This window comes from Syngnathus acus, chromosome 3, assembly GCF_901709675.1.
Source record: "Syngnathus acus chromosome 3, fSynAcu1.2, whole genome shotgun sequence".
NCBI lineage: Eukaryota > Metazoa > Chordata > Actinopteri > Syngnathiformes > Syngnathidae > Syngnathus > Syngnathus acus.
Window position 1 is genome coordinate 16,382,178 of NC_051089.1, and position 23,005 is coordinate 16,405,182.

The 23,005-nt window shown below is 39.1% G+C and overlaps 3 protein-coding genes across 8 annotated transcripts; 2 read left to right on the top strand and 1 right to left on the bottom strand.

Annotated features, from left to right (window-relative positions):
• The first annotated feature begins 4,115 nt into the window (after positions 1-4,115).
• On the top strand, positions 4,116-10,131 carry drd4b (dopamine receptor D4b). Its single transcript, XM_037247419.1, has 5 exons — positions 4,116-4,548; positions 5,157-5,269; positions 5,926-6,524; positions 8,174-8,465; positions 9,392-10,131. The coding sequence occupies exons 1-4, from the start codon at positions 4,303-4,305 to the stop codon at positions 8,380-8,382; spliced, it is 1,167 nt and encodes a 388-aa protein (XP_037103314.1). The 5' UTR covers positions 4,116-4,302; the 3' UTR covers positions 8,383-8,465; positions 9,392-10,131.
• A 1,564-nt stretch (positions 10,132-11,695) lies between these two features.
• Positions 11,696-16,867, bottom strand: sirt3 (sirtuin 3). Of its 6 annotated transcripts, none has more exons than XM_037247422.1 (8): positions 16,774-16,867; positions 16,323-16,383; positions 15,258-15,437; positions 14,861-15,093; positions 14,663-14,763; positions 14,413-14,574; positions 12,274-12,486; positions 11,826-12,133 (listed from the first exon to the last, which is right to left on the bottom strand). In XM_037247422.1, the coding sequence occupies exons 1-8, from the start codon at positions 16,853-16,855 to the stop codon at positions 12,107-12,109; spliced, it is 1,059 nt and encodes a 352-aa protein (XP_037103317.1). In that variant the 5' UTR covers positions 16,856-16,867; the 3' UTR covers positions 11,826-12,106. The 6 variants fall into 6 exon arrangements, with proteins under 6 accessions (XP_037103319.1, XP_037103320.1, XP_037103321.1 ...); XM_037247423.1 differs by having other exon boundaries at positions 16,332-16,383; positions 16,472-16,837; XM_037247421.1 differs by having other exon boundaries at positions 16,472-16,837.
• Position 16,868: 1 nt separating this feature from the next.
• On the top strand, positions 16,869-21,436 carry psmd13 (proteasome 26S subunit, non-ATPase 13). Its single transcript, XM_037247420.1, has 13 exons — positions 16,869-17,053; positions 17,445-17,523; positions 17,976-18,010; positions 18,120-18,175; positions 18,270-18,313; positions 18,388-18,474; positions 18,884-19,055; positions 19,128-19,207; positions 19,295-19,420; positions 19,945-20,007; positions 20,544-20,624; positions 20,935-21,051; positions 21,119-21,436. Exons 1-13 carry the CDS (start codon positions 16,953-16,955, stop codon positions 21,212-21,214), a joined length of 1,137 nt encoding a protein of 378 aa, XP_037103315.1. The 5' UTR covers positions 16,869-16,952; the 3' UTR covers positions 21,215-21,436.
• The last annotated feature ends 1,569 nt before the right edge of the window (positions 21,437-23,005 follow it).

Consider the following 23,005-nt stretch of genomic DNA (forward strand, 5'->3'; position numbering starts at 1 on the left):
ATTCGTGTGTCATTACTAGAATTGCAAATTGTCTTCACTTTTAATATATATATATTTTTTTAAATATTTGACCAGTTTTTACTCGTCTGATTTGAAAACGAGTTATTTGTCGGTTTGTTTTGTAGCTTTTACTGTATATAATATGAGGTGCTCATACATTTATTTGGGTTGACAGTCATAATGGCCCTCCGAAAGAAGCTATGACTACAATGCGGCCCGCGAAAAAAATGAGTTTGACAAACTTCAAAATAATGCAGTGGGAAATGTAGTCTTGCCCTGCTTCCATACACTCTATTAATTCCACTAATTCCATTGACAGGAGGCGGCCATCTTAGTTTTAACACCTCGAAGTAGAGTATGCCTGGCCACAGCCCGTCCCAAACCAAAATTAAAAAAAACTTTTGGGTTATGTCATGAAGGGATACATAAAAATGGTGCCAAACAAATCTCAAATGTCTCGTGCTGGCAACCCGTGAGGGAACAAGCTGAAAATTGCCACATCTTTCAATGTCTAGTATCATTTGATAATATTTTTCACAAATTCATGTTTGAATGATGACTGTGTTCATTTCTTAAATGTCCATCTATTACACAGGAATTGAAGGTCCAGAATCAGTGGGGTAAGATAACTGTGGAAATGTTATCCTCATGAGGGTCACGAGCGTGTTTTTGGAAGATAGTACACCCTAATCTGAATTTATCAGATGGCATGAACAACAGGAAAAAACAAAGTGACAACAATTCCCCTCTGGGGAATCTGGGTAAAAAAGAAAAACAAAAAAGCAGCAAGAAAAAAATGGGAGTGACAAAAGCACTAATTTCCCAAAATCATCAGCAAGTCCTCATTTGCAAAAGGTTTTTGTTCCTCAATTTGACCATAAAGATGACCTTTTCCTGTGAAGATTGTGTAAATGAATTGAATCTTTGTTTACGCCGGTCAGAGGTATTTGTTGGATTTATTAAATTACACAATATCTCCAATCCTATCCTCGATGTCCTCCCTCGGTAATTAGGCATATGCTGCATCTCCCAGTTATTAATCAACCACACTCCCATCATATTAATTTTTCAAAAGAAGTCATAAAAGTCATATTTTCCAGTAGAATGAAGCATTACAATAAACTCCAGGATATGTGGCAGTTGGGTGCTCTACAAATGGCTTTTTGTGTCAGTATGACTTCCTGCAGGGCATCTAATCCACTGCTGTCAATGGGACAAACTGACTTCTAAAAATTGTGGTCAAGTTGCAGGAATTCTAATAGAGAGGCTTTTGTTCCATTCTCTGTAAGATGATTCTGAGTTTGAATTGATTTAACTTTTACTGGAATTATAATTAACAATAAAACCTTAAAGAAATGTCAAATTACTTTGGATTGCCATCACCGACAATGTCGTGGTTTATCCAAATGACTTGACCCAGGCAAGGTTCCGTCTACAATGTGAGGGTCAACTGTTAGTTGTCTTTATTTATATTACCAGTAATTAACCGCCAACCAATCCGGGTGAGTTTGTCTTACACCTGGAGTCTCTAAGAAACATGAACAGTTTAGATGGTAAAGAAAGTGAATTTGGACTGGATCACAAGTCGTATTTACAAGACAAAAAAGGCTGTACGGTGTTCCCTTGCTATTACCCGGTTCACCTTTCACAGCCTTTCTTTTTTTTGTCAGTGTATCTTGATTTTATGCAGTAAAATACTGAACTGTAAATGGAAAAACATGCAGTATAATAATGAAAAAAAACACATAAATGAATGAGCATTTATAGTAACCAAAATTATATTGTAACGAAAACATATATTAACAAAAAAAAAAATATTAACCACAATAAACATGCATTGTATTAAAAAAAACAAAAAAACATCTGTGACACAGTTCCATGTCTGGCTAGTAAGAAGCCGTCTTTCATATTTTCAAAGATTGAAGTGAACAAGGGTAGGAATCTGCATATGAATTTTGGAGGCAATTAATCACCATTTCAAACACTAGGTGACAACACAAGGTGACAAACCAAGACAGGAAACAAAACGCAATAACAATGCTTGTCTGCTTGCCTCTGGTGATGTAAACAGGCTGAGATGGGAAAAAAAAAAAAAAAAAAAGGAATCGTGCTCCAGAAGTGGTTATGACAGTTCGGCGTAAATCTCATCCCAAAAAAGCCCTTAAATAACAACAGATTATAGTGGCTTCAATTTTAGTGCTGACATAATTTTTACATATAGACTTATCATATAGGTGCCAATGTTCAGCCCAGTGAACCACCTCTTAAAACAATATATGGGGAAAAGATCGCCTGTGACAGGGCCGCCACCCAAAACGTGCTTAAATATCGTAAGTCTTACAGACAACGTTTAGCCAAGAGGTGATCAATGCAGGCGGCACGGTGGGGCACTGGTTAGCACATCTGCCTCACAGTTCAGAGGGTGCTGGTTCGATTTCACCTCCGGCCCTCGCTGTAAGTAGTTTGCATGTTCTCCCCGTGCCTGCGTGGGTTTCCTCCCACATCCCAAAAATGCTTGATAGGCCGATTGAGCACTCCAAATTGCCTCTAGGTGTGAGTGTGAGTGCGAGTGTCAGGGTGTCCCCCGCCTACTGCCCGACGACAGCTGGGATAGGGTCCAGCATGGCCGCTACCGCCGAGGGGACAAAGCGGTATACAAAATGGATGGATGGATGGATGATCAATGCCTTCTTTCTCCCAAGTAAACCAGAGAGACCTAGGTAGTCGCAGAGCGCATACGTACAGATAGCCAGACATCCATTAACCCTCTTTAGTGTTTAAGCTGTAACTTATACTTCTTGTGGTTTATGTTGAATTGCAACTTGCACAAAAATGTGAACTGACAACACCGTCGTTTCTGAGAATGCGGCAGAATGTGAATATTTACTTTGCATGGACTGTGTGCACGCCTAAATTTTTCTAAAATTTTAAATTAGGGGCTACTGTGCTCCTAGTAAAAAAATGTTAGTCCGAAGCCCTGCCTCAGCATGCATAACGATATACAGTGTAAGCAACAAGTTGGACTGTATGTTGTCAGGTGGGTCGTACTGAGTTATGGCTGAACTGATAGCAGATTAAGCAGGTTTAAGAGGAGGAGGTTCCTCGAGTCTATCAGGCTGAAATGAAACAGAGTGCACATAAAAATACGTATGTACAACACACAGCATAATACTAGATGGATAGTAATTACATTATAGAATACTTTAAAAACAAATTTTAACAGTACAAAATAGCAGCTGTTAGATACATCCCCACTTTGGGTCAGAAGCAGGCTCAACCCTGAGCTGGTCACCAGTCAATTCCATTCCAAGGGACGTGTAGACAAACTAAACACGCTCACATCAACACAGAGAAACCAATAAACCAAATATGCACATTTGCATGGCGAGAACATGCAAACTCCACTCAGAAGGGAACCCAGTCCAGATTCCAACCACGACCTCAGAACTGCAGGTGAAGTGAAATGCTATTTTGTTTTCACCTATTTTCCTTTGAGGAGCTGGAGCTTCTAATATGCTGACTTTGATGAAAAGTTGTAGGAAAGGAGTGTTTTGCGAATGTGAACCTTAATCAAAATGAAATATCATTTTTATATGCGTCGTGTGAAAGACTTTTATCTGCTCCAACAGATGGTGCTCGGATATGAAGGATTTATTATTCTCCCACATGGCAATTTAGTTAGGAAGAAATTACTGACACTTTCATTTACACCTGCATCATGTGCAGTGAGCCGAAAGATCCACCAACATTAGAGGTAGAATTCATGCTTAACAAATACGGAACTATTGGTCGTAATACTTTGCATCCGTTTTGTATTATTCTATACTATCATGTTCAGGGTCACACTGTGCGCCTTGAGCAATTTTCCTTTCATTATATTTCATTTTCATGATTTTGATCCATATTCGTTATCCTGGATATCCTCTTTATTTTCATAAATACTGTCTGCTGCCAATTTTAAATGTGTTTCCCCCTCCAGGAACCACGTGAAGACCAACACGATGACTGGACTAACAGCAAATGAGATTATTTATTCCTAAAAATACTCCCAAAAGTCACAAGACACTGTGGGGGAACCCAAACCGTGACGTCACTTTTCTCAGAGTCTTGATCAAACCGATGCCTAAGCAGCGTTCTGGTTCTGTTCAGACGTGAGTTTGCATCTTCTACGCGCAGAGCTCTCCGACTCAGTCCGGATCGCTTCATTAGCGCAGTAGAATTTCCCTTATATATGGCAACTGGATCCGACTTCTAAATGAAAACTACATCTGAGAAGCTCGTTCTTCATATGCGGTCAACACCATGTTGGACAACTGCTCGGATTTTGGTAACCTTACGCAGCTGGTGGTTCCGGTGGTCCACAGCTTTCCGGCTCTAGTTTTCGGGATCTTATTGATCGTGGTCGTCATCTTCGGCAACGTGCTCGTGTGCCTGAGTGTTTACTCGGAGAAAGCTTTAAAAACGACAACCAACTATTTCATCGTCAGTTTGGCGTTTGCAGACCTGCTGTTGGCGGTTCTGGTTCTGCCACTCTTCGTTTACGCAGAGGTAAAACTCAATTTGGCACCACACTCCAAAGCTTTCATGCAAGCTACATTTACCTGACAATTATTAGCATTTATATGACGTTAATTTATTGACAGTTAATGAAACCACAATTAGTGATGGTCTTATTTGAATTCACAACACTACAAGTATGACTCATACTTAATCAGAAGTTTAAAGGCTATGCGATCACAGCTCTCATTAAGTGTTAAAACTAACCTTTGTGCAAAAGTATGAATATGACTCAGAGACGACAAGTGAGACCTTCTTTAATTGGCTGCCACTGTGTTCTTGTTGTGCACTTCACCAGCACTGGGCAAAATAATTTGAATCAGACAAACAAACAAACAAACAAAAAAGGTGTAGTGAGTTCAAATCTTGTGGGCTGTCAGCATTCATCTACCATCTTAAACAATAAAGTATTATTATAATGTCCAGCAATGGCAGAAGAAGGTATGCAGAAAGGTGTGTTTTACAGGAACAATGTTTCCTTAAGGAGGGTGGTAGTGATGCAAGAGCAAAGAGGATTATAGATTTTGTTTGTGCGGCTGTTCAGATTCAGATTTTGAGCAGCTATGTGTGCGTGTGTGTGTGTGTGTGTGTGTGTGTAGTTCCAGGGTGGAGTCTGGTCTTTGAATATGTTTGTATGTGATGGCCTGATGACCATGGATGTGATGCTGTGCACTGCATCCATCTTCAACCTCTGTGCCATCAGTGTGGACAGGTAATACTCTCCCTCCTCTCTAGAGTCACACTGAAATACATTCACCAACCACTTCAATCGATACATTTACAGTGTCTGATGAGATCCGATACAAGAGCTACATGAAAAAATTGTATGATGGAGGTCCAATGGCAGAGAAAAGTCACATTTGTCTTTCCTGGCTGTACAACGTATCTTAAGCAACAGTAAGATAGCAATACAGATATTTTACAGCAAGTTGTATGATGGTGACTAATTTTAGTCCCATTAGGTCATGCAAAGTCACCCATCGGTGGAGTTTTCTTTTTTATTGGGGCTTTCCTTCACATCTGTTATTTCCTTGATTAATTCTGGAATGGTTCATGGAGAAGAAAACACCATGCTCATCCATACCGCTGTTCTAATCTAATCTAATCCATCCATCCATCCACCCATCATCCATTTATCCATCCATCCATCCATCCATCCATCCATCCATCCATCCATCCATCCATCCATCCATCCATCCATCCATCCATCCATCCATCCATCCATCCATCCATCCATCCATCCATCCAACCCATCCATCCACCCAACCCATCCAGTGAGTCACAGGTGACCTGGAGTCTTTCTCTCCCTAACTTTACACCCTGGACTGCATAATATTATCAGTTGCAATGTGTTCTTTTGTTTTCCAGGTTCATTGCTGTTGCCATTCCTCTAAATTATAACCGCAAGCACGTGGACCATCGTCAACTCATCCTGCTGTCAGGCACCTGGCTGCTCGCCCTAGCTGTGGCCTCACCTGTTATCTTTGGAATCAACAATGTACCAAACCGTGACCCCAGCACATGTAAACTGGAGGACAATAACTATGTTGTTTATTCCTCCATCTGCTCCTTCTTTATTCCATGCCCCATCATGGTCCTGCTATACTTTGGTGTCTTTCGCAGCCTACGCCACTGGGAAGTGGCTCGTAAGGCCAAACTGCGCAGCAGCATTGACGCGTGTAGGAAGCTGCAGCATGCGGTCATCGCCACCGCCCTCCCCCCGCTGGCGAGCGCCATCACCGGACCTTTGTTGACTCCTCTACCTAAGATGATTGAAAGAGGCCAAGCTGATCCGTCGAGGCTTGACTATATGGATGACTACTTCAAGCAAGAGATTCCTTATCCCCGTCAGTATGAAGCAAACTCCATAGCCACAGTGACCTACAGCCAAGAACAGCACAGACAGAAAGGAGCCAAGATCAACAGCAGGGAGAGGAAAGCCATGAGGGTGTTGCCTGTTGTTGTCGGTGAGTTTCTTTATTTCCACTTTTTTTTCTCCATTTTTTTGATATAGCATACGCTACCGTTCAAAAGTTTGGGGTCACTTAGAAATGGGCTTATTTTTTAAATCAAATCGCAATTTCTTGCAAAAGAAAGCCTGTTTTTGACATCTTTGAGAAATACTATGGCGCTCGTGCTGGCGGTTATCGTTACAACTTCAAAGTTGTGTTCGCAAAATCTTAATACAAAAAGGTGGTTGTAAAAAATAAGTTTGTGGTGGTAAGATGACAAAAGGTGAAGAACTTTTTCAAGGCACTGAAACCATACTCAATGATAAGATCATACTCACAAAAGGCCAAAATCTGCAACTCCATCATAAGTGAACCAAAGTTTCAAAGAAGATAACGGAGTAATTGATTACTTCAGTGAGCTAATCCATTGAGGAGCACAACTAACAGCTTGTATCGAATTAATTATATTCCCCAGCACGAAACAAACACCTTCATCAAGAGTCTTGAACATTGATGCCTCAGGCCTAACCATTTTGAAATTATACCAAAATATTGTTTCTGGGATTGTGAACAAAGAGGACTACATTCACCCAAAAAAGGAAAACAAATAATGACTCATTTAATATCCACATGTTGCTGTATGTCTTAACACGTTGAGGGCATGCCAGAATACCCCAACAATGAAGAATTCTAGATATTTTTAGCAGCATGTTCCTTGCCATGGTAAAGTCAACTCATTTAAGGGTTGGATCTGTCTAAGGCAGGAAACCAGCTCTTATCGAGGTTTCCAAGCAAACATGGTGGAGTGGCATTTACCTGTTATACTGCACACAAGTGGAATAAGATGCCAACAAAAGCAAAGTCAGCCCCGAGTGTCATTTACACTTTTCCCAAATACTTTTGATCAAGGTCTTTTATTCATTTAAAATCAATTTTCATTGTTGGTAATTTTACAAAGCTACTCATTTCTTTACTGTGCTGTTAAATGCCTTTGAATAGATGTTTGCAAATGTGTGTAAAATCCAACCCTTTCTGTAAAATAAAAAGTAATTTTCCATTTTAAGTCACCTGCATCGGTATACTATTTTTTTTTCATCTGTTTGCAGTCATTTATGTCCTAACAGGACCAAATACAGTGATCCCTCGCTACTTCGCTTTTCTTTTATCGCGGCTTCACTACATCGCGGATTTTTTTTCCAAATTAAAAAAACATTTAAAAGTCAAAATAAAACTTCTATATTGAGGAAACGTGTCTAACCTTTAGGACAAAGTAGTATTGCTCCAAATGTTCGTTTACATTCCTTTAGAAGTCCGTTTTCGCGTGTTAGCATGATCGCGAATGAGCATCTTTCCGCGAACTCGTTAGCCTGCCCAGTACTTCTTGTTGGTGACCGTACTTTGCGGATTTCACTTATCGCGGGTGGTATTTGGAACCAATTATCCGCGATAAAAGAGGGATTACTGTAGATGGAATTGCACTGATATTGGTCAGTATAGCTTGGCAAGATGTTATATATGCAATTATATATTTTTTCTATGACGTAGTACTTCTCCAGGGTGAATGAGATATCTACCATTCATGCATTTCTGTGAGAAACAGTTGATCATTTGTCAAGTCCATGATAAATGAGTTTTAATAATACTGCTTTCATACATTCATGCAGGCTGCTTCCTCTTCTGCTGGACTCCATTCTTTGTGGTCCATATCACTCGAGCTGTGTGCGTGTGGTGTGAGATCTCTCCTGGACTAACAAGCACGGTGACCTGGCTGGGTTATGTCAACAGTGCCCTCAATCCTATAATCTATACCATCTTTAATACGGAGTTCAAGAATTATTTTAAGAAATGCTTCAGAAAGTGCTGCTACACATGATCGGTCTGATTAACACTATGATTGTTTGCACTGTAATAGTCCGGCAACAGGTCAAGTCAAGGTGTGGATGGTTTAGATCAGTGGTCCCCAACCACCGGGCCGCGGACCGGTACCGGTCCGTGGGTCACTTGGTACCGGGCCGCCAAGCCGCACAGAAAAAAATAAATAAATAAATATATATATTTATTTATTTATTTTTTTCATTGACGAGCAATTCATTCAGGTTAAGACGCTCGTCCCGGTCACGTGACATGTTTCCCCAGTCGAGCCCGCAAAGCTAGCAAAAATGAGTAAGAATTTATTTTGAAAAATATAAAAAATTTGGTGAATCTCTCCCAATTACATCTGTCGGTGCATCTGAAAAATAAGGACTCTTGACACAGGGCGCTCGTCTCGGTCACGTGACATGTCACCACAGTCAAGCCCGCGAGGCAAGCAAAAATGAGCAAGAAACAGAGAAGTTTGGAAAGCTTCTTCGGAAAGGGAAAAACGTCCAATGAGGACACTGAAGAAGAAGAGGCTACGACTTCTAAGAAAAGGAGAGCTGCATTTAAAAGAACATTTCTGGAGTCCTACTTAAAATATGGATTTATCGCCACAGGTGACTCTGACGCGCCAATTTATATGTGGCGAAAGGCTAGCTAACGAGGCAATGAAGCCTTCAAACCTGCTTCGGCACATGGAGACCAAGCATCCTGCATTTAAAGACAGACCTTAACCACTTCGGGTGTCATTGTCTCCGATTACGCCTAGATGGGAACGGCTCATTTCTGAGAAAAGAGCTCGGTGCTCCCACTAATTCAACGTTTTATTTTTATGTGGTTTATATTTGTTTTTATGCCAGTCGTATCATTTTATTTCATCCTATTTATATATATAAATATTTAAATAATAAATATATAAATATATTTATTTATATAAAGGCCGGTCCGCGAAAATATTTCTGACACGTAACCGGTCCGTGGTGCAAAAAAGGTTGGGGACCACTGGTTTAGATGCATTAGTGCAGTGGTCATAAACTAGCTACATCAATTTGTTGTACCTCGACTGTCAGTTGGTAAAAATGTTTTTCCTTTGAGCACAATCAGTTTTAGAAAGTCACAAATCACAGGCATACCGTTTGGTAGCTTGTTTTACCGAGCTTGTTATCTTCTGAGGATCAACTACGAAAAACGACATCTGCCAGGAAAGATGGATTCAAGCCTAAAATGTCCTCAAATGCTCAAATGTGTCTTCTCAAGACATGTTTTTCCTCTCAAGATTGTTGTTGATTGCAACTTGACGTAGGGACATTGCTGTCAGTATACAGAAATGCTTTGGATATTAGGATCAAGTTTTTGAAAAAGGAAACATGCTTGATTAAGGGAAAATCCAGGTCAAAAACTGCCCTCACCCCTGCATACTTATGATTAAGGTCTTAAAGCATTTTTTAAATATTTTTGTTTAAAATCTTGTTCTTGCACTGTATATTCTTTTAGTAATTTCGGTAATGTACATTTGTATTTGTTTACTTTGCTTTAAAAGTTTTTGACTCTTTTGTTTATAAATGTTTTTACATGTTAATTATATGAAGCACATTACTCTTGTGTAAATGCACAATATAGAGAGACTGACTGACTTACCTTGCCTTTGTTTTTCTATTGGATCCCCTGACACAAAATACTTAATTGGTTTCTTAAATGTTTTAAAATATTTGCTGTGGATTGATAATCCGCAACAATGATGATTTTAAGTAAAAAAACAAAAAAGGCCAGAAAAGAGCAACGAACGGACAATTTTATGTAGTAGTTTCTGGTTGCAGAACCTATATCAAAATAATTAGCTTGTAGGCGTGCACTTAAAAAAAAAAAATCCACATCTGTATTCCGTTAATATTCGAGTTAAGGTCAAAATTCCAATATCTGAAACTTTTTTATCCAAATAGATGTCACTTTTGCTTCTTACTTATTATTGTCAATTATAGCCACATCTTTCACCACAGTAATAAAGTACTGTAGTCGGTTTCCTCCTTGCTGCAGAAGTGTGGTACTGTGCTGCAAGTGAGTTTTGCAATGTTTGTTTATTTCTGCTTGTGTATTCATGGTGGATTGCGCGCAGACAAGTTGCTTGTCGAGTCAAAAGATCCAAATTCCTTGCTAATAGACCACAAAACATTTTCATTTCACTGGAGATATTCTGATGCATATTTATGTGACAAAATATTTTACTCGTAAAAGGAATAACCCAGAGGTCATATTCAGACTTTTAAAAACCCAAATATGAGCTTATTCAGGTTTTTGCGGTTGTTTAAATGGCCTTGCATGAACGGAATATTGTCAGAATTACACTTTTCAAGGGGTTATTGAATGCATGTGAACCAGGCAGAGTTAGGAGCGCCCCTTATCTAAATAATGGCAATACTCGGCAACGTCATACAAGATTTTTATAGCAAAAGAGACCAGGAAACTGATAAAAAAAAAAGATAGATAGATAGATTAGATAGATATTTTACTGATCCCAGGGAGGAAATTCAGTTTTCCAGCAGCATTCATACTGCAGAGTGGGTACTATGTTTGACTGTTAAATGTTTAAAATGGGCAAGATGGCGTTACACAGGGTATTTTGACACCAAATCAGCTTTAAATTTGTTTTCAGAAAATCAGATGACATTGATATTTGCACTTTTATGGTTTATACACAGGCGGCTCGGTGGAACACTGGTTAGCACATCCGCCTCACAGTTAGGAGGGTGCCGGTTCGATTCCACCTCCAGCCAGAGTTAGCATGTTCTCCCCGTACCTGCGTGGGTTTTCTCCGAGCACTCCGGTTTCCTCCCACATCCCAAAAACATGCTTGGTAGGCCAATTGAGCACTCCAAATTGTCCTAGGTGTGAGTGAGAGTGCGGATGGTTGTTCATCTCTGTGTGCCCTGCGATCGGCTGGCAACCGGTTCAGGGTGTCCCCCGCCTACTGCCCGATGACTGCTGGGATAGGCTCCAGCACGCCCGCGACCCCCGTGGGAACAAGCGGGATAGAAAATGGATGGATGGATGGTTTATACACACTGCGCAATTGAATGATAATTTTTCAGGTCTTGCTTTTAACATTTACACTGTCCAAAAATTATGATTCATCATGATTCATTCATTTTGTAAATGATTGTCTCTGATCATTCATGAATTCTCAGATTTACCATTTTCCAAAAGTTACTGATAGGTTAACATCTTTCTTTGATATCCCAAACTATAATGTGTATAATTTTAGATCCAGAAGTGGTAATCTACTTTATATATACCTACAGTTTTTCCAAATAAAGAAACACATTATCTTGGTCTCAAATCTGGATGCTATGACACTTAATTATATTATTCCTTTGAGTTACAATAAAGTCTGTGTTATCATGAGTGTACTGTTTGTACTTCTAACCACAACCATGTGCCGAAGTTAAAAATATTCTTTACAGGTTAAAAGTCCCTACTGATTTGATTTTTATTATATGTAATGATGTTTGACAGTCAGTAACAATGGGTAGTTTATCAAAAGTCAATTCCAGCTGTTCACTAAACAGATCCAGTGCTGTGAGTAGCTCTGAGGTGCAATTAATTCGTAGCAGAGCAATCCTATTTTAATAAACAGAAAAAAAAGAGGCCATTATTATTGGTGCCTACATTTACATGAAATCAGTTTTAATTGGTCCATGTGATCTTCTGGAGAAATGTTCATCCTCTGAATGTTCTATTTCTCATTATTCTTCATTTGTCATTGTTGCATTCTGTAGATAAAAACAATATATAACATGAGTGCATTAGCCAGTTAGTCGGGCTTCCAATCCATTAATCTTATTTTCTGACACGACCAATCTTTTGTCCCTTGTGGAGATTATTTTCAGTTGCCAGCCGAATGGGAACTCACTTTCTTAGCAGCCGCTGCCATCAGAGCATCCAGCTCCCGAGTCCAACCGAGGGCATGGACAAATGTTTGGACACCGTTCACTACATCGCCCAGCAGTACAACATCACAGGGTCGAGTGTTCCTCATTGCAAATGGACCCACTAAGTCCCTGTTGATGAGCAGCCGAGGAACAGAGCCTCGAACAGCTCCAGCTAGACTGGCAAAGGGCTCCACCTTTAGGGAGGAAAATGAACAACAGTATGAGGCATTAAGACTTCACCCAAACTTAATATTGCTCAGTTTTCATTACTAATCTATGAAAGGTAGTGCTGTAATTAAATAAAGGATCAATCTGGGAGCTGTTTCTGGTGAGGCGTCAATCGGTTGAATAAAAAGACACCTAGGTATTTTTTAGAAACGTTGACCAGAAAGGGCCTCTTTTTTCCGATTATAAAAAAAAAAGGCAGTATTGCATCCTAAGCAATACAACAGTGCATGCTTGTGTTAACTGCACCACTATGTTGGTCTGTACCAATTTATCTATGCAATTTAATGCAAGGATGAGCAGTCCAGAACATGGATAGATGTGTTGGGGAAAAAAAAAAAAAGTTAACCACTCACACTGCACAAGAAGATGTGTATGCTTACATTGTGATGTTATGTAGACTCTCAACTATGGCAGTCTGGATTGCGTTTTGAAGCTCCCCATACAATATGTTGCACTGTATGACTTTATTTTTTAAATCAACTAAAAGATAGTGGCAGCCAAGGAAGACACGCATTGCGACAGAAATAGAACGTGGGTGTTAATAATGACGGAGTGGTGGATACACTGAAAGTCGAGGATCACTCATTTAATTTAATTGAACGGCGAGGCGTAGTCTGCTCGTACATTTGTAGAAAAAGATCTGCTTTATTATCCACTGGTAAATTAAAAATACGGTCACATAATATACTAAAACACAATAATGTGGAACATAGTATATACCGTATTGGCCCGACTATAAGACGACCCTGATTATAAGACGACTCCCTCTTTTTCAAGACTCACGTTTGAAAAATACTTTTTGAACACAACATTTAATTTTTACACAGAAAATAATTACAGTACATCTGAAACAGATGATTATAACAATATATTCGAGAGAAAAAGCATGTTATTTTGCCTCATTCAAATCATGCAAAAACTGTCAATCATATCTTAATATCTGAACCTTTAAATATGTAAACTAAAGTGCAATCACATTTGTAAATGAATGGCTTCTGGTTTTTGAAATGTAAATAAACCAATCTACTGTGATAAAACAACTTAATTGCAATAACTGCATTAACCATCAAAGTGAAGTCTAACTGTAACCGTAGTCTTGAAACAAATCTGAATAAGGAAAAATATTGCAATAAAATAATGCAAACTGCTACTGCTATTTTTATTCTTCGTGACAGGGGTTTGCTTTGGCCTGGGGAGTTAAGTTCAGCATTCGCTTTAAAGATATCTGGCACCATCTAGCGTTGTGAATGGGCATAATGTCTAGACCCCGAATGTAAGACGACACCTACTTTTTCAGTCTTATTTCAATGCAAAAAACACCGTCTTATATTCGGGCCAATACGGGTACTTGACAGCATATGGCCTGTCTCTCGAAACCATGCGCGCAAGTCTCATTACCATGGAAATGGATTTCTCGTGTGTGTGCTGTCTGGCTGTGGCTGCGCGTCACTCGCAGCATTCCTCCACAAAAAAATTGTCAATGGCTGACTTTAACTACCAATCAATGCCAAACTTAAAAGGAGGAAAGTGGTTGAGTGAACTGAGCATCACATGCAACACAAGCATGGCATGGTCATGTGACTTATATCAACCTAATATAATATTGTGAATGTTCAGATCTTGATTTCGATACGATAACAATATATCACCCCAGTCCCGAGTTTTACATTACATAAAGTTATTCCAGCTAAAGATGCATCTCCTTTTTTTCAGACACTGTTTTATATCATTTATTCATTTTATATGGATGGACTTAACTGACCAAAATTTAAGACCCGGAAAAGTACAAGATTTGTTTGGTTTTTTTTTAGTCCTGAATCACAATCAGGCGAAAAACAAACCATTCACTTTCACAGGACTGTTTGTTAAATCAGTTGGAAAATGGAGCTCACCTCCAGTGAGGTGCCCATGATGATCAGGAGATCTGTGAGGGGAAAGTCTGTCAGGTACTTGAAGAAATGATGTGGCAGCTCCTCTCCAAAGAATATTATGTCCGGCTTTACAACACCCTTACAGGTCGGGCATTTAGGAATCACTCCACTCATCAAGTCTGGCTAGTGACAAGGAACTCCATTAACATTTTTTTTTGTAGAGTAATTTAAGAAATTGACTGAAATAAAAATATTCTGATTTATAACTCACGCGTAGGTCCTCTCCCTCATATTTTCTTCGGCAAACAGTACATGTGGCTGTGGCAAACGTACCGTGGGCCTCAACGAGCATCTCAGAGGGGATCCCGGCTACTGTAGGGGAATGCAGCTAAATGTAAAATAATCACTTCTTTACAAAAGAAATATGTCAAATACAACAAATTATGTAGAAAAATGAATACATACGTACATCTTTCCAGGCCATCAATATTCTGTGTGTACATTCTGAGAAGTAGACTCTTCTCGTGAAGCAGACGCACAAAATAGTGTGTAAGATTAGGCTGGTAATTTCCTGGATACAACTCTTTGGCTAGGGCAAAAAATGGTTCAGGATTGTGATGAAAAAAGGCCAATTCAAAAATAGCTTCAGCATAAGGCAGGTTATACTGCTGCAGGTTGTCATAGAGACCGCTTCCGGGGGACCTGCAGAGGAAATGACAACTCATTAAAGATCCCGGAATAAATGTTTTAATGTGTAAAAACAAACAAACATGGGGATAAGACACCATGGAGAACAATTTGACCTGAAATCAGGGATGCGTAAAAAAAAAAACATGGGGATAAGACACCATGGAGAACAATTTGACCTGAAATCAGGGATGCCACTAGGAGTGCTAATCCCTGCCCCTGCCATCACCACCACTCTCTTGTACTTCTGCTCCAGCATGTTCTTAGTGATGTCTTTCAAGGTCTGCTGCTCTGCAGATGCTCCACCACCCCGGGAGAAAAGTCCCTTAGTTGCATTCCACCAAGGAGAGTTTGTTTGTCTGGGGAAATGTAGAGGTTAATTGAACCTCTTCATAAAAGGCGTGTGGGCTGCCATATTGGTAACGGGAAGATCAAAATCAAGAGTTTGCCAGTTCACTAGTGTAGCTCTAGCCGACGGTACGTCCTTGGGCTGAATAGGCCGCCGCTGCACCCGAAAAGCACCTTGAAGATCCGAAACTGGAATGTACAAATCTATCTCTACTTTCGAACAAAATTCTCTGAAAAGGCCAGATGTCAAAAGTTACTGTGTAATAATTATACCTCAAAACAACTGAATCATCCAAGCCCAAGTGGTCACTTGATTTGAGAAAAAAATGCAAAAAAATGTGCACTTATTACAAATCAACTTCTGAAGACTGCATGACATGTAATTTACACGACTACAAATTTACTCTGAAACAATAGGAACATTCACGGCATAAATTCTAATGTTCTCTCCAATAACAATATGGCAGCTACTGTCGTAGCATATGGGGTCACCAACCTTTTTGAAAAAGAGAGCTTCTGCTTGCGAACTGATTAACGCAAAGGGTTGCTAGTCTACTAGTTTGATACACACATTTGAAATAACTAACTTACTCAATTGCTTTTGATTATTAGCAATAATTATAGTCATCTATGGGAAGACACCATGTTTGTGATTTTTCTCAATAATTATCAAAAATAATCTAACAAGAGCTAGATTATACATGTACAACACTTTATCCCTATAAATATCGACAAGTGTTTACATGTTAAAATAATCACTACAACATTCCTAGAAAATCACAATGTCCCATCCCTGGTGGTCTTTGAGTGAAATTGGGAATTCTACTTTAAGAATGTTAGGTTATAGGAAAACAAGTCGGCATTCCATGTTTGAGTCTGTCAGTATGTTGTGATACCTGACCCACTTGGAAAAACGTCTTTCATCTTGACACGGACACAAACTTCTTTGACCACGGTCTATAAAACATGACATTTGCTCTTCAGTACACTGCACCGTAAAGTTTACACTGTAGGAATTCTCCATTGCAGCTGTTTGTTCACTGACCGCTAGCAGGGACAGTTCCGCTTAATCTTGACAACCAACGTCGATACAAGAAACATTTAGAGCTCATATAAGCCATCACACTCATATACGATATAATAAACAACAAGAAAAACAGCACTAAACCTCCATGGTATATGGCTACGGAAGAGGATTAGGTCCAATACATGTCAACTCGTCGAGCGACATGAAATTCCTAAACCTGTCGGTGAAGGTCCGTACTGTTATTGCGTGACGCAGAATAAATACCGTCATAAATATATAGTATTACAGTAACTCCAATAATCTTGTAAAAATCGCTTTACTTCCCTTATGTAGATATTTTTTTAAATACAGTAGCGACAAACTGAGGTCGACCTGACGGCAGAATTCCTTCCCATAATTCATTGCGTCAAGTCCAGCAGACCAACTACACTACAAGCTATTTGACGCTAGCCCGAAATCATTCAGAACGAGTTGAGTTTAATATCACTGTGTTGCCGCCATGAGAGATGTTACCGGGTACCTCAAACAACAGCAGAGCAACAGCTCAACGCCAGAGTTGGCGACTGAGTGGCACACACTGGAAGATTTGCACAACAAAAGGTAAAATAAAATACTGCTAACTAACGTTAGCTCTCGCTAGACGTTAGCAAACTCATTCGATTGAATTGCTAGCTGAGTCATGCGCCGAACTAGCATTAGCACAATTCTGTAGTCATTTACGATCACATTATAGTCAGCGACTTCACCTCCGAAAAGAACAACTCAATAAAATGTCTCTAATAGTCATTGTACATACAAACCATTAACAGTGACGTCTCTTATAGTGAATTGCACAATATAGTAGTTACTCTTGGAGGGAAGTTTCAAATTAGAAAACTAACTAAAGTCAAGCTATTCTCATAATATATTACAGCATGACCACATTCACATTCTTTCATTTCCATTGTGTTTGAGAGTGTGTACTAAATGTTAGTGTTGGTTCATTTGATAGGTTGTGGCATCAGCTGACACTGAGAGTGACAGACTTCGTTAAAGATCCTTGTTTCAAAAACGGAGATGGCCTTATACAGGTAAATCCGTCATTGTGATACACGTAGCGCTTCACATTTTTATTACAATTATTTCATTTGACCAATATATGTGTTTCACTTAGAATGCTGTATTTTTAGTATATATGTATTACTCAATGACTTATTGCACAATCTTATGCATTATGTAAAGACTAAGGCTATGATGATGTATAACATCTGGGTAGATATACATTTAAATGCATTAGTGTGTGTTATTCCTTCATAAGTTAAAAAAATAATAATAATAATAAGTATGCGACAGCGATGAATGGCTGTTTGTATGAAACTGGGGAAAATTAAGAAACAGGAATCTTACCACATCCCAAGAGAAATGTTTTGTATACTTGTATAACATTTCTACATCTATCTATCTATCTATCTATCTATCTATCTATACACACGATAATACTTAACATTTACATGGTCATGTTTTTTTTTTTTTTTCTTTGCAGCTCTATGAAAACTTCATCAGTGATTTTGAACACAGGTGAATCAAGAAAAACAACTAAAAGGCTACCAAAAAATAACACTTAACTGTTAGTGTATAAATGTCTATTTCTCTCGATCTCCAGTTAATAGATCTTATTCTTTTACAGAATCAATCCTTTGTCACTCGTGGAGATCATTCTATATGTTGCCAGACAGATGACAGGTAAGACCAGCGTGATGTAGAAATCAGTATTTTCTGCAAAATGATTTGATGCGTATTGTATTTCAAGAAGGATTAATAAAATAGTTGTTTCCAGATCCCAAAGTTGCCATCACTTTTCTTGAGAAGACCAAAGAAAAAGTGGGTTCGCTGATCCAATTGCAAATGAATAACACCACAATTTGTAAAAACTGGTTATATTTCATTTGGTCCAGGTGAAAAGCAGTGAAGAAGCTGTCATTCTCTGCAAGACGTCCATTGGCAGTCTCAAACTTGAAATCAATGATCTTCCGGCAACAAAGGTGGGGGAGAGCCAAACACTTTTTTTTACACCCCCTTCCTTTCTTCAAAATTTCAAATCTTCAAGTCTGACAGTATGACTTGCCATGAGTTTGAGGTAGACATTCAATTCTGCAAGCACTACATATCCTTCTAACCCAGGTATATTCAGTTCCGGTCCTCAAGGGCTGCTGTCCTTGCCTGTCGTCCATGCCTCACCCCCTCCTGCAAGACACTGGATTCAAAAGATCAGCCCATCAGCAAGCTTTGAAGAGGGTTGATACTGGTCATGATCATGTCAATCCGGTGTGTTGCAGCAGGGAGACATGAAAAATGGGCAGGACACCAGCGCTTGAGGACAGCTTGGACACCTCTGCTCTAATCTGTTGCAAATGCCTGCATCTTATTGTCTGTTATTTTTATCTCTTATAGAAACTAATTGAGGAGGTTGAAGAAATGTTGAATAATTTGCCAGGTGTTACATCGGTGCACGGCAGATTTTATGACCTCTCGAGCAAATATTATCGCATCATTGGGAACCACGCCTCCTATTACAAGGATGCTCTCAGATACCTCGGTTGCGTGGACATTAAAGACCTTCCAGGTAAGCTAATGCATGAAGGGAATACAAATTGGAAGGTGGATAACAAAATAACAATTGGTATTGATTTCACAGAGACCGAGAAGCAGGAAAGAGCCTTCACATTGGGACTTGCTGGTCTGTTGGGAGAGGGCGTGTACAACTTTGGCGAACTGGTCGGTTGCACTCTAAATCTGTACTACATGTCGCTTTAACGATATCAGGGCAGAGACTTAATGACTGTATGCTGCTTGTTTTTGCAGTTGATGCACCCTGTACTGGAGTCCTTAAGAAACACAGACAAGCAGTGGCTCATTGACACACTGTATGCATTCAATGGAGGCAATGTAGAAAAATTCCAAGGCTTCAAGTCTGCATGGGGCCAGCAGGTTTGTTTCATTTGTTATTCATCCACCTGTTCAAAGACATGAGAGAGCCCATAACTATAAGAACCTACCTTGGTTCTTTCCAGAATGATCAAATTTCCTAAATGTATAATTATGTTGTAGTATCATTGTCCATAATGTGTTGTCATACTATGTATTAGGTATGAAGAAATATTCAACTTCAAATCGACATTAAAATGTATTTAGTAGAATGCAATTTTCAAACTGTTTGGAAAGAGCTTGGAAAAAAAAAAGAATTGCATATTGTATAAAAGATTAAGTGGGGATGGCAGTGTAAATTCCAATATACGACGATGTTATGACAGAGACATTATGACAGTAACACTTCCGTGAGCCGCCCCGCCCTCCCCCCAATGCATTGCATCGGATGTTAACAGCCAGTTCGATTAGTTTTCAAAATTGTTCGGCCCACCTTTATATAGTCAAAATCTTTCATGTTCCCCAATTTTCGGTATCGATCTGATTATCAATCTGAATATTTCTCTCCCATCTGTCTTGAATTTTAGCCTGACCTTGCAGCACACGAAGCCAAACTGATGCAGAAGATCCAGCTGCTCTGTGTGATGGAGGTGAGATGCATGTACCTTCTGGTGAAAGTGCACAATTGGATAGGTGGGAAAGTGCATCAGAATAAACACCAGTTTGAGTTCATTCGTTTTGGTGGGAAATTTTGCTTCGGTTCACAGACAGCCAGAGAACAAATGAAGTTCTTGAACTGAAAGGTTCCACTGTTATTTACATTCACAACCTTGCTGTATCACAGATTTAGTCCGCTGTATCTAACGGAAACCTGCAGAAAAGAGACCTAGTCACTGATGTGCTTTGAAGCCAATTCCTGAACACCAAGAGAACAGTTACATAAATAAACAGAAAGACCACACTCACGCGAGAACCTGGTTCAGCCACAGCGCACAGACACTCAAATGCTGTCCAAAGAAAAGCTCTAATTTATGAAATCTAGAGGATAAATGAAACCTGCAGACAATGGCACTGAAATCCCTTGATATTTTTTTTCTTCAAACAAAATCAGTTCAACTTTTAAAACCCTTCGAATTTTGACAAGAAAATTCTTTATACTTTAATCCTTTCTCGTTTATATTTGCAGATGACTTTCACACGTCCAGCAAACAACCGGCAGCTGACATTCACAGAAATTGGTCAGAGTGCCAAAATCCCTGTTAATGAGGTTTGTAGGATAATCATCATATTCTAGATATCTTCATGTATATGGTTTTTTTTTCATGAGATGGCTTATATTTTCCCCAAAAATATCATGAATTACAGCACACTTGGTTGAGTAATTTCACACTTGATGGGTGGAGCACTTCATAGGAAATGAATGTGTGCAAAGAATTGAAAAGTATTTCTTCATGACATTTCTCACATTTATAAAAAAAAAAAAAATCATATTTCCCATTTTAAAGGATTTATTCTGTCAATGTGACAATGTTTCTGGTTGGAAAAAATATTTTTAAAAAAATCTGTTTTCTGTGCAGGTGGAACTTCTGGTGATGAAGGCTCTGTCTGTTGGCCTCATTAAAGGCAACATTGATGAGGTGGACAAGAAGGTTCAGATGACCTGGGTGCAGCCGAGAGTGTTGGACTTGCAGCAGGTGAGATGCTCATTGCCCCATGGTGTATTTTCCTTCCCTCACACTCGCATGTTACTCCCCAATTCAGATCAAAGGTATGAAAGAACGTTTGGACTTCTGGTGCGGAGATGTTAAGAACATGGCCATGCTAGTGGAACAACAAGCCCATGACATCCTCACCTAAGACCTCCTGAATTATTGTCAACATCCCTCTATGACCAGTAAAGCCTATTCTGTTCCGTTTGTTTGTTTGTTTTTCTATTGGACTGCATCATTTCGGTTACTGGCACTTTTCATATCCAATTGTTGTTTTACAAAAGAAACTTGCTTGTAGTATTATCACAATATGGACAAACTGTCCATAACCTGAATAAAATGTTGACAAAAGTCAACTTCATCTCTATCACTTACTGACTCAGGTGTATTCACCCTCTACACATGACATTACAAACCTCAATTCCAATCAAGTTGGAATGCTCTTTAAAATAAACATGAACAATAACAGAATACAGTGATTTGAAAATTTACAGTTCTACACTACAAAGACAATATTTTTGATGTTCAAACTGATAAACCTTTTTGAGGGGCAATATTCACTCTATGAATTTGATGACTGCAACAGACTAAAATTGCTGGCACGTGCGCATGTTTATATCAACTTTCCTTTCACCAACACTCGATAAGCTTTTGGGAACTGAGGACACTAATTGTCGATTTTTGTAGGTGGTATTCTTTTTTGATGTACGGATAGAAGCTAATGTTGCTCCAAAACCTGTATATACCAATCTTATATGCATTAATTGGGCCTATGCAGATGTCAATACCATCACAGATTTTGGCATTTGAACTTAGCGCAAATAATAATCTAAAAAACTAATTGAAATAGATACTCTTTAGACCACACCACACTTTTTCGCTTTGTCAGTCCATTTCAGATGAACTTGGGCCCCGAGAAGCCAGCAGCGTTTAATATATTGCTCTCGCTTTGCATGGCAGAGTTTTAACTTGCATTTGTACATTCTTAAGTGATGATGGTTTCCTGAGGTGCTCCTGAGCCGACGTGGCAATGTCTTTTACATAAAAATGCCAGTTTTTAATGCAGTGTGTCCTGTGGGCTCAAAGGTCTTGGACATTCAATGTTACTTTTTGAGCTTGATATTATAGACTGTAGATGATGAAATACAGTTGGGTATGATCAACAGATGAGCTCATAAATTGGGTGGGGTGGGGAACCCTGGTCCATTCATTTCATTACATGTAGGGAGACGATTCACCCTTATATTTTGTTTATGTAAATGTTTGTAAATAAAGTTTGTTCTATCAAAGAATAACTATATTGCTTCTATTATAGTGTAGTGTTGTTTGAATGTCACAGTGGCTCTACACTTGCCCCTGCGGTCATGGATTTTTACATAACTGGCTTCTGTTATGGAATTATGACGTTGAAGGGGTATTTTTTTTGCTTCATTTGAGTCTTTTAGGGCATCAAGTCATGTTTTAATTGTTGGTGGATAGAGAAGCCAATTATGTTTGCGTGATTTATTCATTATCAAGCTTCAATGAACGCCTGGATCACATTCAAAGTGGCAAGAAAAAAGATGGGCATCTGCTTACTGCATGGCATCGTAAGCGTGAATGCATGTAGTCATTGGTAAGTAACTACCAAATAAACTTGACCTCCCTGTTGATGGTAATTAAACTCTGGTATTTCATCAAAGGTTTGCTTAAATTACAATAGGAACTCAGAATATTAGACTAGGAAATTACAATTCTTTGTCAGGATCTCCTTTGCACTGTTTCAGTTTCCATCTACAGCAAGTCTTGAATATGCAACTCTTGGTTCCAAAGCAAAATTTAAGTGTCTTTTCTTTGCAAATAACTCAAATTCCCCTCTGGTCATACGTTTCAGAATTTAACCAAAGACAAATCGACAAACCTTCCAAGGTTTTTTTTTGTTCTATGTTTTTTTTCCATT

What these genes read in the sequence shown, in the direction of transcription:
- psmd13 (XM_037247420.1), top strand. Translation starts at nt 16,953, where the DNA reads ATGAGAGATGTTACCGGGTACCTCAAACAACAGCAGAGCAACAGCTCA. An exon ending in TTGAGAAGACCAAAGAAAAA is followed by an intron (nt 18,314 to 18,387) that starts GTGGGTTCGCTG and finishes CATTTGGTCCAG; the next exon opens with GTGAAAAGCAGTGAAGAAGC. An exon ending in ATGATCTTCCGGCAACAAAG is followed by an intron (nt 18,475 to 18,883) that starts GTGGGGGAGAGC and finishes TATCTCTTATAG; the next exon opens with AAACTAATTGAGGAGGTTGA.
- drd4b (XM_037247419.1), top strand. Translation starts at nt 4,303, where the DNA reads ATGTTGGACAACTGCTCGGATTTTGGTAACCTTACGCAGCTGGTGGTT. An exon ending in CACTCTTCGTTTACGCAGAG is followed by an intron (nt 4,549 to 5,156) that starts GTAAAACTCAAT and finishes GTGTGTGTGTAG; the next exon opens with TTCCAGGGTGGAGTCTGGTC. An exon ending in GGTGTTGCCTGTTGTTGTCG is followed by an intron (nt 6,525 to 8,173) that starts GTGAGTTTCTTT and finishes ACATTCATGCAG; the next exon opens with GCTGCTTCCTCTTCTGCTGG.
- sirt3 (XM_037247421.1), bottom strand. Translation starts at nt 16,556, where the DNA reads ATGAGTGTGATGGCTTATATGAGCTCTAAATGTTTCTTGTATCGACGT. An exon ending in AGTGGCATCCCTGATTTCAG is followed by an intron (nt 15,094 to 15,257) that starts GTCAAATTGTTC and finishes TTTCCTCTGCAG; the next exon opens with GTCCCCCGGAAGCGGTCTCT. An exon ending in ATGAGGGAGAGGACCTACGC is followed by an intron (nt 14,575 to 14,662) that starts GTGAGTTATAAA and finishes CCTTGTCACTAG; the next exon opens with CCAGACTTGATGAGTGGAGT.